The sequence below is a fragment of the Camelus dromedarius genome, chromosome 2, assembly GCF_036321535.1.
Source record: "Camelus dromedarius isolate mCamDro1 chromosome 2, mCamDro1.pat, whole genome shotgun sequence".
NCBI classification, from domain to species: Eukaryota; Metazoa; Chordata; class Mammalia; order Artiodactyla; family Camelidae; genus Camelus; species Camelus dromedarius.
In genome coordinates, this window is record NC_087437.1 from 29,908,725 (window position 1) to 29,923,883 (window position 15,159).

General features: G+C 41.5%; 1 protein-coding gene across 3 annotated transcripts in view; it reads left to right on the forward strand.

Moving 5' to 3' along the window:
* ARHGEF26 (Rho guanine nucleotide exchange factor 26) overlaps positions 1–15,159 on the forward strand; it is a 117,565-nt gene that overhangs the window by 80,808 nt on the left and 21,598 nt on the right. For all 3 annotated transcript variants that reach the window (XM_010986550.3, XM_010986559.3, XM_031449537.2), the window contains one exon: positions 5,880–6,034. In XM_010986550.3, coding sequence (XP_010984852.1) covers positions 5,880–6,034 — 155 coding nt within the window. The remainder of the gene's footprint in view (positions 1–5,879; positions 6,035–15,159) is intronic.

A 15,159-nucleotide genomic window follows, 5' to 3' on the forward strand; every position in this document is an offset into this window, starting at 1 on the left:
CAGCAGATGCTTCCCTCTGGGCAGTTCTGCCCCTGCTGATACCCGATAAAGTGCCCTTTCTCTAGGCTGCAGAGTAAGGGGCACTTTTTTTTCCCCCTAGGAAGACAACAAATTTGAGAAAAGGGCAGTTAAGAATAATAGAATTTTAGAATGGAAAGGAAATTTCTTCAGTATTCTCAAAGTGTCTTGTGAAACAGTGGTATCCCACGAGCTGGGCCAGGGTGTTCTCCTAAATCCAATAAGGACACTGCTTTCCCAGTTTGCAAAAAAGATTAATAGTGGATCATTCTTTTCAGGTTCGCGCTTCTCCCACAGGTCTTTTCTGTGTCCGTGCTGCCTGTTACTGCCTATCTGGCCTTGTGCAGGGGCAGATGACAGGGTGGACAAAGAAGAAAGTGACAATTGATGGCGAGGCTAGGTCTTGGTCAGCTGAGTTCTTAATGGCTGTGAGTGCTCACGGGTGCGATTCTGTTTCGTCTTTAAGCACCTTAAACTGACTGATATTTTTTTCATGGTAAAAGTGTGTCTGATGTGTGCAGTGGAATTAGAGTGCTCATGGTGTTATGCATGTAACTCTCTACCACGTCATAGAGTTCAAGGACCACTGATGCAATACAGCGATTCCCTTTTATTTTTTGTAATGAGGAAAATGCAGCCCAGAGAATAACTACTTGTTAACGGTAGTTTGGCTATTGGTGGCAGAATCAGGACTAGGGTCCAGATGTCTTCACTTGCTGATCAGCATAAACGCTTCCATTCTAACCCCTGACTGTAACAGTTTACAGAAACTAATCCATAACTCTTAGAACAGAAGACAATGGGCACTTGCTAAAATCAGCGTACACACACACACACACACACACACACACACACACACACACACACAGTTAAAAAGTTCTAATGCCCTCGTATAGAATTTACAGCAGTTTCAAAACACATTTTTCCCATCCTTCAGAAAGTATCTTATCTTTCTCTTTTATTTTAGAAAGTGTATCTGCACATCAGAAGTTTTTTATCCCCTCCTTTTAAAACATGATAAATCTCTAACCATTTCCCTTTTCAAAGTTGATAAATCCCTTCCCCAACCATTTTTCTTTTTCCTTCTTCACTGATGATCATTTGGTTTAAGAAGCCTTTTAAAGCTCTATTTCTCTAGAACCAAAATTAATTTGTAGTTGAAAAATGCTTACCCTAAGGGTTCTTAAAAATAAGTGATTAACATCAGTCGAGTTCATGAGTTTTGGGTTGTTTGTTTTCTCTTGGTTCAGTGATTAGAAGTGAAAGCTTAAAGGAAAATATTCTAAGTTTAGATTTATAATGAAGGACTAAATTCAGACCACTTAGAAATATTACTAAAATCTTAGGACTTATTTCTACAATACTTTATGGATAACAATGGACATTTTTAATTCAGTTCATTTTAAAAATGAGAAAATAGATGTTCAAAGAAGTGATTTGTCCAAGCACATACATACCATGAAAATATTTATCGAGTATTTACTATGTGCTGTTTTCACATAACTTCATTTAATTCTCACAAGAACCCCATGAAATATCTTATTGTTTTCTAGTTTAGAGATTATAGTTTCCCCATTTTATAGTTGAGGAATACAGTGCTAGAAATATTAAATTATTTACTCAAAATCATACACCAAGAAGGATTGAAGCCTGGACTGAGACCTGCGACTGATGCAGGGTCCACATTCCTCACCATGATGGTACAAAAATGCTGGTCTTTATCTCACTTGAAGGGAGTAAAAGCTTGTGTGTGTGTGTGTGTGTGTGTGTGTGTGTGTGTACATATTAGAGATATATACATATATAAAAATACATATATGTATGTATGCATAAACACATTTACATGTATTTCTCATTTTTAAGTTTGTAAGTTTCTGGGAGAATGTCATGTGCGACACATGGTTAATGTGAGGGCTGGAAAGAGTCCACTGGATTGGCACAGGGGCCAGTGTAAGTTAAACGCATGGACTATGGAAGCAGCCTGCCTGAGTTCCAGTTGTAGCTCCACCACTTACTAGCTGTATGACCTTGGGCATTACCTAACTTTCATTTCTCAGTTCTCTGAACTGTAAAATGGGGCAGATAATGATACTTTACCTCATGGAGTTATTGTAAAGTTTAAATTAATTAATAGACATAAAGGGCTTGGAATAGGCCATACCTGATTCATAATAAACAAATGGTTAATGCCACGCAGGTGCTTAATTTTTTATTTTTTTTAATTGAAATATAGTCAGTTTACAATGTTGTGTCAATTTCTGGTGTACAGCATAATAGTTCAGACATGCATATACTTACATATATTCCTTTTCATATTCTTTTTCATTATAGGTTACTACAAGATATTGAATATAGTTCCCTGTGCTGTACAGAAGAAATTTACTTTTTATCTATTTTATATATAGTAGTTAGTATTTGCAAATCTCAAACTCCCCATTTATCCCTTCCCACCCTCCTCCTCCACTGGTAACCATAAATTTGTTCTCTATGTCTGTGAATCTGTTTCTGTTTTGTAAATAAGTTCATTTATGTCTCCTTTTTTTTAAAATTCCACATGAGTGGTATCATATGGTATTTTTCTTTCTCTTTCTGGCTTACTTCACATAGAATGACAATCTCTAGGTCCATCCATGTTGCTGCAAATGGCATTATTCTATTCTTTTTTTTTTTTTTACAGCTGAGTAGTATTCCATTGTATAAGTACACAACATCATCTGATATAAGTCTTAGCAATGTTCTTCTAGGGCAGTCTACCCAGGCAGTAGAAATAAAAGCAAAAATAAACAAATGGGACTTAATTAAACTTACAAGCTTTTGCACAGCAAAGGTGATTTCATCGGAATAGTTTCATAGGCATGGTGGGCGTGTTGCAGTGAGTTGAAGAACGAATGAGGGGGTGAAATAGTTTAAACAGATTTCACTTTCCATTCAAGAAGCCTGGTGGGGAGAAAGGAAGTGAGGGTTGTACAGAAAAAGTTGGTCACTGAACTAAGATCAGAGACGGGGGGTTAGTTTGTGCCTCAAATCCAAGGGTGTTTTGTTCTGTTTTGTTTTGTTTCTCACTAGGCTACAGTTCTCCCTAAAAGTTACCTCACAGATTAGGGAAGAATTAGTTTTTGTCTTGTAATGGAGAGTTTGCCCTTGTAAATTAGCACACAGAGGAGTAGAGGATTTGGGGGCTACTCCACGAGTGGTAAATGAAGTGTGATTGAGTGGGGTGGTGTGTTGGCTGGTGGATGGGTTTGCTGATTGGTGTCTGGGGGCCTTACTAGCAAGTAGAAATCTAAGGTATAACAGACAAAATGAAGAACTTTAAGGTGTTAAAAAGTCTTTGTAGCATAGAGGACAGTTTGGTGGTTCCTCAAAAAGTTAAACATAGAATTAATGTAACACCCAGCAATTCCACTTCTGAGACTACTGAAAACTGTTGTTCAAATAAAAACGTGTGCATGAATGTTCATGGCAGCATTATTCATAATGGACAAAAAAGTGGAAACAACCCAAATGTCCATCAAGAAAATTGGTAAAGTGATAAAATGTGGTCTAGCCATGTGATAGAATAGTACGCAGCCATAAAAAGAAATACGGTTCTGATACATGCTACATGGAGGAACCTTGAAAATGTTATGCAGAGTGAAGGACATCAGACTCAGAAGGTCACATGTTGTAGAATTCCACTTGCAAGAACTGTCCAGAACAGGCAAATCCATTGAGTTAGGGAATAGAATAGTGGTTGCCTAGGCCTTGGGGGAAGGCAGAGTGGACCGTGACTGCTTAATACTTAATATGAGCTTTCTTATTAAGATAAAGAAAATGTGCTGGAATTAGGAAGTGATGATCATTGCACAACACTGTGAATGCCCTAAAAGCTGCTGAATTGTATGCATACTTTAAAATGGCTTAATGATTAATCTTATCTCAGTTGAGAAGAAACTTGCTTTCCAGCACCTCTTCCTAGTCTCACTGGCCCATAAAATTAGTTACATTTTATGCTGAGGCTGGTTTTCCAGGATGCTAAGTAACACCAAAAAGAATGGAAAAGTCTTTTCTCCATAGGAGATTATATCAGTTCCTTTAAGGATGTATTTTTGTTCATGAATTTCTTTACTGGTTTTTGATTTACACCTGGATTCTAGTCTGAGAGCTTCTGAATTATGGGAATTCACTTAGGAACATTTGGAGCTGTTGTGATTTTTTTCTATTTTGGTCATTTTTATAGTTTCTTCTAAAAAAAAATCTGAATGCTTTTAATCTTTCAACCATAAACTCTGAAACAAAAAACATTTGAACATCAGATTTTTGTTTTCAAAAGAAGCATAGACATATTGAAAGCCACTGTCAATTGTAGATATTCATTAGACATTTATTTTCGCCTAGTGGAGTAGGAGACACCCATAAAAATCAATCTATTTTAGAAACAACAAGAGTTTAGAAAACTTTCTTCCCCTAGCCCATAAACTAAGAGCAGTCATAGGGTGGAAGGTACATAATACTGTCGTTGGTCCATCCTGCAGGGGTACATGCAGTAGCGAGACAGCACTGTGTTCCCAGTCACTGCAGCCCTTCTGCAGGACCTGGCCTGACTCGGATTCTTTGTGGTGAACTCTTGTGTATGCTGCTGTAGTCCTTCTGAGTGATCTGAGCAACCTCTCTGTCTGACAGTCGCCTTTTAAGTCTCTGCCATTGTCTGATTTGAGATTTGTGGGCTGCAAACTACATGAACGCCTTTAATAGCCAGTTCTGAAATTTTGAGGTCAGCCATAATCTTACATCTTCCTTGTTAATCTTCAGAAAAACAGTGTATTAATGGATGAGCAACCTTCTTATAAACATCCTTTGTAAATAAAAAAAAAAAAATGAAATCCTTTCCTAGCCTTCTTATTTCCTCTGTAATATCCTCAATTTCCTTTGGCTATTTTTAATCATTCCTCCCTGAAATGGATGGCATTTGGTTCCACCGCATTTACTACAGTTATCTTTTGTGTGTCCAAGAACTTTTGCTCATTTTATGGATGTCATTTTTAAGTCAGATTTTTGGCAGTAAGCATTTTTGGTAACTGGAAAAAAAAAAAAAGAGCTCTCAAGGGTAAGGATTATTCTGAGGTTTTGAGAGTTTTCCAGTTGGAAACAGTTGACTTTGTAGAAAGAAAAGAGAGTATGTAATTCCTTGAATACAGTCTTTTCTATGAGATTCGGATGGGTTATTCTGGAAGAACTTCATTGTCACGGCCAGTGGCACGGTGCTTTCAGGGATGGACTTCCGTGGGGGAAACAACCGCATAAGCTTAAGAACAGGTGTTCTCCAGAATACGGTTAAGCAGCTAATCAACGGACAAAATGTACTTTTCCAGGGGTTTTTTTTTTCCTTTTGAATAAAGTCTTTTTAGTTCATGATGCCGAGGCAGACTGTTTTTTTCTCTTGTTAACTACAGTTACGTGTGTTTTCCTGTATGCTTAGATTCTGATTTGTGATATTTAAAATAACTGCAGTTGCTACCAACAGATTTCATGTTGAGGCTTTTCAGTTTTAAGTGACTCCTTATCAGTCTTTTTCAGCTGAGGGTCGATGGAAGGGAAATAATTTTTGGCTGACCCAGCAATAGTTGCTCATTGAAATTTAGTTGTCATGTAGGCAGGTTGATATTAATAGTTACTTTGTATTGGAAAACAAATAGTTCTTGCTTATTTTTCTCTTGGAGAAGGTACCATCCTTTTTAGATTAAATCTCACTATCACACACACTATTGCGTGAAACAGCGACGCACACCATGATGTGAATCATTTGTATGAATGTGTGTTTTATGTTTTACTTCGAATAATCCTAAAAGGGCTTTGGGTACTGAGTGGTTCTCTTTTTGTAGCCTTTTCCTCTAGTCTCCTCTTCCCGGTGGCTGGTAAAGAGGGGTGAGTTGACAGCCTACGTAGAGGACACTGTGCTTTTCTCAAAGAGGACGTCCAAACAGCAGGTCTACTTCTTTCTCTTTAACGACGTGCTCATCATCACCAAGAAGAAGAGGTAAGCCTTTTTGTGGTGTTGCCACTGTCCACCCAGGTTTAAAGCTCTGTGATTCTAATGCCTGTTGGAGGTGACGATCCTTTAAGAGCTCTGGAGGTTGGGTGTATGGTTTCTGCACATGGAATCATAGTGGTATCTGTGCTTCATTTTTCTGCAATTTCCTCTGCCGCGAGGACGCCGGTCATCACCGGCATCATCGCTCCAGCCAGCCTGTGCTGAGCCTGCACCGTGGGCAGGCCTCTCTTCTAAGCATTTTACCTGTTTATGTAGTTGGATTCTCATGGCATCCCTGGGGAGCCAAGCGTCTTTTTACTCTCAGTCAACAGTTTTCTAACTTCTTCTGCTGCAGAACCTTTGTGTGAAACAGATGGAAGTGGCTCCAGTCAAGAACAAGCTGGTGCGCAGCTCTCGTGCTTCTTGTAGCTTCGTTTAAAGTCCACTGCTCTTAAAGGTCCAAAAGAGTCCAAAGGAGTCTCCCCGTGACCGGGAGGATGTTAGCAACACGCCTGTACTCCCTTCCGCAGCGAGTAAAATCAGTCACGTGGTTGGCAGAGTGTTTATTCCTTTAGACTTTGGGTTGTGTAGTCATGTCCAGCTGTAGGGAAACATCCAGGAGGAAGGCTGTTCTAGTCTTTTCTTATGGCGCTTGTTCTGACTGTCCCCACTCAGAACACACACACACACACGCACACACACGCACATACACACACACTCCCCTTAGCTCTGCCTTTCTCTAGGGAACATTCTCTATTAACTGTACTCGGTATACGCAGGATTATAAAATACTTCCCTGCTGTTCCTCCATAAATAGTCCATCTTTCCTAGAATATGAACTTTGAGTGAAAATATAAATCTGGGGTGTGTTATTGTCACATCAAGGCAATGAGAGTGGGCCGAATTGCCAGCATATAACAGGAGCGGGGGTAGTTAGTTCATGGGGTACAGTTTAGACAAGGTACAGAGAATCATGGAAACGGACTTCTATCAAATCTCTGTAAGATAAATACCCAATTTTATTGTGAAATATTTAATTTCTACTTCTGGGTTGCTGGTATTTTAGCTTGGAAATCAAACTGAATTGAAACAGACGGTGAGCTTTTCCTTCTGCTCCTTTTATCAGACTGTATTATGAATGATTTCAGCTGCTTGCTGTCGAGGTGAAATGAGAACGTTGTACGGTCTGCCCTGAAAAACTGTACTGTGACGGGGATGAGTTCGTAAAGATGCTGGTGGTTATTCTTCACACTTAGGAAAATAGTGTTCCCGTAACTTCAAGAAGAAATAATTTCGCTTACCTGGGGTAGTTTAAATAGTTCAAGCAACTACGTACATTTTATAAATAAAGATGGAGGGGAATTAGGATTTTTGTATTTTTATGTTTTGTTGGTTTCCTATGAGATAGTATGTTTCTTTGGCTTTCTTCACGATGTTTTGTTTTTCGGGGAGAGTTATTATATATGACTCTTCGAATGCCAGAACTCTTGACTTTTAACATCTTCCAGCTGTTGAAATAGTCATTCTGTCTCAGTGGACAAAAAGCTTTAATTAAACTTTTGATTTTTTTGATAAAATAGATATTGATAGTACCAAGCCAGTTTTAAATATAAATGTAGCTTTGATTGTGGTGATGAAAACATTAAGGGTATTTAAAGCAGTATGGTACGCCTTTTATTCTTGACCTTGCATAAAACACAATAAACGTAGACTTCTGAAAGTTGCAATTAAGGTATATGCTACTCTGCTTAGCATTGTACTTTGCCCTGTACAGGACATTTTGTCTTGTATTTAATGTTGCACTCCTGGTTACCCCACATTTATTTCCTTAGGTATGTTTGAATTTGTATTGTTAATAAAAGAAAGAGATACAGCTTCAGTGAGGAGGGCAACCCAGAGTACCTGACTTTGCTTTTACCAAAACTAGGGTTTTCTTGCCCTTCTTAGTTAGCTCATCATATTTCTAAGGTGCTCTTGACTCTCAGAATAGCGTTGGAAGTTCAGGCTGTTGATGACGTGAATATGTGGTCAGGGTGACAAGCAGAGCAAGAGGCTTGATAAACAGGCTTGGGTAAAAATGTACAGAATGCGTAGCCGTATTTACATTGTAGCTTCAAGGAGGCAACTGCAAATGCTTCGCATGCCAGGGGCAGCCAGAGGGAGCTGCAGCGGCTCTGAGCAAGGCAAGAGTGTAGGCTTGGCTGCGAGGTGCACATAGAAGATAGCTAACTACCTGTGCCAGCTCTGTGGGACCGATCCAACCTCCTGCTGCCTAATTAGAATTCCAGGGTTCAGTCAGGGAGCTGAGCTGCTGGGGCTCCGGTGGTTTTCAGTTTCAGGGAGGCTCCCCGGCTCCTGGGAGAGACTGCTGGGGAGGACTGTTTCTCTGCCTCCTCCCCAGATCCAGTCTGGCAGATGGTTTATGCTGAGATGGTTTATGCTGGCAGACGGGGTGTGTGGCCGCCGCCTTGGCTGTACAGGGTGTGTGCGTATCTGCGCTGGGACTGGCAGCGTGGCTAGTGACTGTGAGCTGTATTCTGGGTGAGGAACTTTCACTCTTGTTTAGAATATCAAAAAGAAGTTCGAAGCAGCTCTCGGCTGCTTTTGAGTCACTGTTTTGATATGGTTCTACCAGGTATCAGAAGGCCATGTGATCACCTTGACTACTTTGGATGAGAAAGTGAATTCTTGATGCTTGAGGCTTTGTGGGTTATCTGGATGCTTCTAGAGCAGAGTTTTCAACTCCGCACTACGGAGGCCTCACGGCTTCTTGTTGTGGGGGTGCCCCGTGCTGTGTAGCATGTTTTAGTAGCAGCCCTGGCCTCTACCTGCTACTTGCTAATAGCACCTCCTTCCCAGTTGTGACAACCAAAAGGTCTCCAGACTCTGTCATATGTCCCCCAGTTCAGAACCACTGTACTAGAATGACGGCCAAGCCAACCAGCTTTGCCTTCGGAGGAATGAAGGTGTGCAAATCTATCAGACCTGACCCAGGAGTAGCAGTAATACTGTAAGTAGAAAAGGAGTCAATTACTGTGTTGTACTCAGAGGTTAACGAATAATAACTTGTTATAACACCCGGTTTGTGCCTAGTAATAACTTACTTATGATTACTTTTACATCACAGGGCACAGACTACGCCCCGTGTCCAACCTTATGGATTAAGTACTGTTGTTCCCAGTTTCAAAATGTGAAAACTTAATTGAAGACCTAAATAGGTGCCGACTCCCCACAGACTGACTTTGTAAGGTGGTTAACCGTCTTGTCCTTCTCACTCGGTGCCTTCTCTCTGGCTTCGGTCTTCCTTCCCAATTTCTTCTGAAGCTGAAAACAGTTTTCCTCCCTTTAATAGTTTCTACAGCTGCTGGAGCGAAGGACCACAGACTGGGTGGCTTTAAATAATAAGCATTTATTCTCTCACAGTTCTGGAGGCAGGAGTCCAAAGTCAAGAACCTGGTGGGGCCACAGCCCTCTGAAGGCTCTGGGAGAGAATCTGTCCTTGCCTCTTCCACACGTGGCAGCCCCGTGGCTCCTTGGCTGGTGCAGCGTAAATCCAATCTCTGCCTCTGTCTTCAGCTGTCCTTCTTCTCTCCCGTGTCTCTGTGTGTCTCAAAATCTCCTTCTCCTTATGAGAACATCACTTACTGGATTTAGGGCCCAATGTAATCCAGAATGATCTCATCTTATTTTCCAAATCAGGCCACATGCATAGGGCCCAGGAGTTAGGACCTCAGCATGTTTTCTGGAGGACACAGTTCAACCCCCTGTACTCTCCAGCCCCTCACCACCACCTCACTTAAACATAGAATGAAGAAATGTGCTGTAAGGTCTCAAGCTAGTTCTAGGACACACAGTTTTTTTCTTTTTCTTTGTTTTTTTAACATTGACTGCTGCCATTTTCCATAGATTTCTGAATGTCATCATGGTCATGTGACTTGAACATCTCTGTTTGGAGGTCTCAGAGGTTACCTTCATGTCCAAACCTGTGTCTTCTCCAGGGTCTCTTCCATCCTTAGTGAAAGGCTGTTCCATCCACTCAGTTGCTCCACAATAAACCTGAAAGCCCCCTTTGACTGTCCTTTTCCTCACCATGCTGCCCACCCCGCCAGTCCCCGGTCTCTCCTCACACATTACCACTGCCCTTGTATCAGCACCTTGAACTCACCTGGAAGACACACCTAACTGGATTCATACCACCAGCCCTCCATCCAGTTTACATTCCACAGCCAGGGTATGTTTTTTTAAAAGACAAATCGGCTCATTTTGTCCCCTGCAAACAGCCCTTCCATGGTCCCACCTTGCACTTAGCATAAATGCCTCACTGAACCCTGCTTCTAGCCACGAGGACCTGGCACATGCAGCTTTCTCTGCCTGGAATATTCTGTCTATCCCGTAACCCCATTCTACCCCAAAGCTTTTCTTGGAAAAGTCCTTTCATTCTTTAGATCTTAGATTAACTGTCACATCCACTGGGAGTTCTTATCCATCCCTCCAGAGTGGGTTTATTTCTGCTGCTCTGTGTTCCCATAAAACCCTGCACTTTCTCTGTCATAATATTTGTGTTACTATGTGTTCATGTCTGTCTCGTTTGACCTTTGCATCCTCAATGCAGAGCCTTCGCCTGGCCCATAATGACCATTTAATAAATATCTGTCAACTGTGAGTCAATCATGTAGGTGGTTATATATAAACAATTTGAGTGAATGCATTACTCAATGGGCAGCCCTCCCCCATTCCACTCCCAAGATAAAATTTCTTTGAATTCTCCTTTATTTTTAAAAAGATACGTGATTTTTGTAGTCAGCTCCGTTATATATTCATTTTAAATTAATTTTGGCAAAAAGAAATCTGGAGCTTTGTTTATCATATGGCTTCTCACATCTGGAGTTTTACCAATAAACTAAATAGCTGCACATAAATGTCATGTAACCTCCATTTGGAAACCACTTAAGATTACATTTGCAAAACTGTGCTTTATAGAGGAAGTGTTTTTTGTTTGTTTCTGTTTTGTACTATTGTCAACTAATGTTTTGGGCTGTAAGTAAAAGTATACTCATACAAAAGGGTTTAAGCAATAAAAATGTTAAATTATTCTGCACACACAGACACACACACACATACACACGAAAAGTGAGTTTGGGAAACTCTACATACTCCATTCCCCTTTGGGAGATTTTCTGTTGGGTCACTTTGGAAGGCTTTGGTTACAAATAACAGGATTCCCAAATAGCAGTGGCTCAAGCAATAAAGACATTTACTTCTCTCTCTAAACATGAAGACCGAGGGTGAGCAGGCTGGGTCCAGTGGTCACCAATAACCCACTCCTTCCCGGTCTTTGGCCACAGTGTGCCGTTTCCTTCTACCCCTGTGCACAGAGCTTCATGGTTGCACGTGGCTCCTGCAGGTCCAGGCACCAAGATTTCATTCAGGGATGTAGGAGGGAGGCAAGAGTGGGGAACAGAGGCTGACTAACGGGGCTCTTTCCTCCAGTGGATTTGCTTTTTTATCAGCAGAGGAAAACATTCCCTAGACAGTTTCAGAAGACTTGTTATATCTCATGCATTGATCTTGGGTCACAAGACTTGTCGTTATGAGAGAGGCTGGGGAAACCAGCTTATGATAAAGGGGACCAGGAGAGCCATAAGCATTTTAAGTCAGCCGTGAAGCAGGGAAGGATGGCAGCTGATGAGACAGTGCACAGTTCCAGCCACAACTGGGAAACCTTGTATTCCACAGAACACCAATTGACATGAGCAATTTGGGGAACAGGAAGAGCTCTTTAAAAGAACTAACACCTTGCCTTTAAGATAAATGGGGGCAGGGGATTAGATTTAAAAAAGACAACAGTGATTGGAGATTTAGGACCCACTTCCCTTTGGTTGGCATTGGCCATCCAGCTGTGGTTCGTGCGTGTCTCGACGGTTAATGTCCTTTTGCTCCTGCCCGCCCAGGTGTGCCCTGCAGCACATTCAGAGCAAGTGGATAGACTGGCCTGGTCTGCATGCTGGGCACAGGGCTGAAAGAAAGCGCAAATCTAGTCTTGTCTTGTTATCTATACCAGTAAATGTAATCATATCCTGATTTGTTTCTTTCATTCTCCTGGATTCTGCACCCACAAATGATCTAGCCATGAGGTTTTGGGGCATTGTGTATAGTTAGGTAAGTAGTAATAGCAATAATGATGATAAGAAGCTATGCTATCAAGCATTATAGTGTGCCAGTCCCTGTGCTCAGTGTACGTGCAACGTATCGTTGAGTTATCACAGCCACCTGGTATTATTTCCATTTTACAGATGAGGACACTGAGGCAGGGAGCGCTGAAGTCTCTTTTTCAAGGTCTCTCTGCAAAGCTAGGATTCTAATCTGAGTCTTTGACTCCAGAACCTCCTCTCTTAACAATTTATGTTCATTACCTCTTACTTTCATTTTTCTAGAATATTTTCACCTTTCCCTCATCGGAAAAATCGCCTGGAAACTTGCACTTTTTTTTGTTTCTTGTGATAAACACCTTTTCCAAAGCAAGTTTTTGTTCTGTGAGTATTTTTATACTTCTGCTGTTCGTAGGAGAGAAAGTTAGAAGTGGTACCAAACTGCATTTGTGAGCTGTCCTCTACCTTTTGCTAATCTAGCGTCAAGAGTGTGGGGAAGAGCGTTTCCTTTTCATAACATTTCCTTCCTGCAGATTTTAAGACAGAAGAGTTCCACTTCCTGATTCCCAGTTCCATAAATGCTGTGTATATTGACATAACTCGGACTCTGCGGTACATTCCACATCCTCAGGTTTTAAAGAAAGAATTCTCTGTAATAGAATATTTCCAGATCGTTATCATATGTTCAGAGATTGAAGTAAGAACTTCCATTTTCCTAAGTAGCTTGAATGCCCAGGAGCATAAAGTGGTGCAGGCTCCCTGGGAAGGGTCATGGCTGGTCTGGCCCCATTTTGAGCTTTTTCCAGTTTGGCGGCTTTTCCCATTTTAGAGGCCACCTGACATTGCCCCTCTCCCTCTGCCAAATAAACTCCTTCCTCGGGAAATTAACTTTGAGTATCTTGGATAAAGATATTGACTCTGACTCAAAGCACTTTTATTCCTGGAACATGAAACCTGGTTGTTTCTGACCACTTGGATCGGGTTCTAAAATCAAGATGGAGAGATGGAGTGGGAGAGAAATGAGAGCCCCTTTCCTCTGCCTCCTCCTCTTTTTCCCTCACCACCCCACCTACCTTTGATCCTCTGATGTCGCGAGTCGTGAGGGCATGGTTTCCTCAGTCTGCAAGAAGAGTCCGTGTTGCAGTTCTGTGTTGAAATCAGCTGCACTGGTTGAGAAGCACAGTCTCGATGTCTGCGGGCAGATACAGCTGCGCTCACATCCCAGCCGTGGACCTTGGGCAAGTTGCCGTTAACGTCTTTAGTGTTCTCATCTGTCAAATGGGGATGGCAGTGTCATCTTCTGGAGTGTCTGTGAGAGTCAGAGGAGGTGGTGCACCCAGAGCTCTTACCACAGTGAGTAGTTCCTGTTGAGGGGCTGATACTGGCTGAATATCATCAATATTCCTAGTGTTGTGTGTCTCTCTCTAAAGATTTGGCATAAATCAAGTTATTGCCCTTCTGCTTCTAGGATAGTTTACTGTTTAAAAAAACCAGTTTGAAACCTTAAGCCACTGCTACACGGCTGAAGGTTTGGTGCACTCTTAAGGCCAGACCTGGATTTATGGCCTGTGAAATACAGCCATATTTAAATAAGTTTAACTCCGTGCCTCTCCCTCTCATCAAGAGCCCTTGTGAGATTGCAGGTGAGTGAGGGTTAACCACTGGTCGACTTTCCTTCTTTCGTAAGTTGATGTGAATCACGTGTATGTGTTTGCAGTAGTGATTTTCTTGCAACATCCCTTGCATTTTGATTAGGAGACGCTGGAGAACTTTGTGGCTGAAAGAAGTGAATTTGGTATATTTTACCTTCATTCAAAGAAGCCGGTGGAGATAAACCTGGATTGGAGTGTGGGGGTGACTCCTGTAATTTGGAGTCACGAACTTCAGCGGCTGCCTGCTTTGCTGTGTTCTGGTTACACCAGAGAGAAGGCTCCAGTAATGTGGGACAGCCTCTTGGACCTGCCCAGCCCCTCTTTGTCGAGGACCATGGGTTCAGGATGTCCCCTGGCAGCCAGAAGGGCCCAGGCTGGGGAATCTGGAGCTCCATGGTGACAGGAATGAGGGCTTCCTGGGCATGCTGGGGCTTACTGGCCCATCTTTTCTGGTGCCAGTGAATCACAACAGAGCCTTATCTTACCAACGAATGCAGCCCTCCTCTCTACTATTTGTTATCTTGACAATGAATTAGGAAGCAAGTGGCGTGTTTGTTAGTCTTCAGAATTATTTTGAGGAGCTGAGCAAGTAAGGCTGTTTGAAATCAGTTTCTGGGTAAGTATCTTGCATTGTTTTGCTGGTCAGAGCCCCTGCCAAAGTATGAATTTCTTGCCACGAGTATTTAGCTCTAATTAGGCTTGGTTCACTTGCTCATTTGCAAAGCACCTATAATTATTAGGCTTTTAACAAAATGTCAGGCAATTTAAAAGCATGATGTTCTGTGGGAAGATTTAAAGTAATAGCTGATAACATTTACTGGCTATGATCCAGGCATGACTGTAAGAGCTTCACCTGCAACAAGATAGTTAATGTATTATCTCATTTCATCCTCACAATAATCCAAAGAGATTGGTACTGCTGTCTCCAATTTACCAGTGAGAAAACTGAAACACAGAGAGGATCAGTAACTTGCTGAAGATCACAAAGCGAGTGAGTGATGGACTTGAGATTCTTACCAGACATTCTAAATCAAGTCTGTACTCGTACCTGTTATACTGTACTTTGTTACTTTAAAATTAGGTATTATTCTACTAAAATTTTGTTTGTATAATTCTAAAACCAAGCTTTAAAATGGAAGTCAACTTCAGTCATGTGAAAAAAGTGTTTTGACCTCTTTAAGTCAAAGTAAATTTCAGCATAAGTCAATCCTAGGAACACTTAACTAGAGTCTTCTTATTCCAGCTAAGCACAAGGTCGAGCATGGGGGTTTAGCAATCGTGTTTTCACAACGGGAAGAGAAACGAGTTGAAATCTGCAGAGGAGAAATTC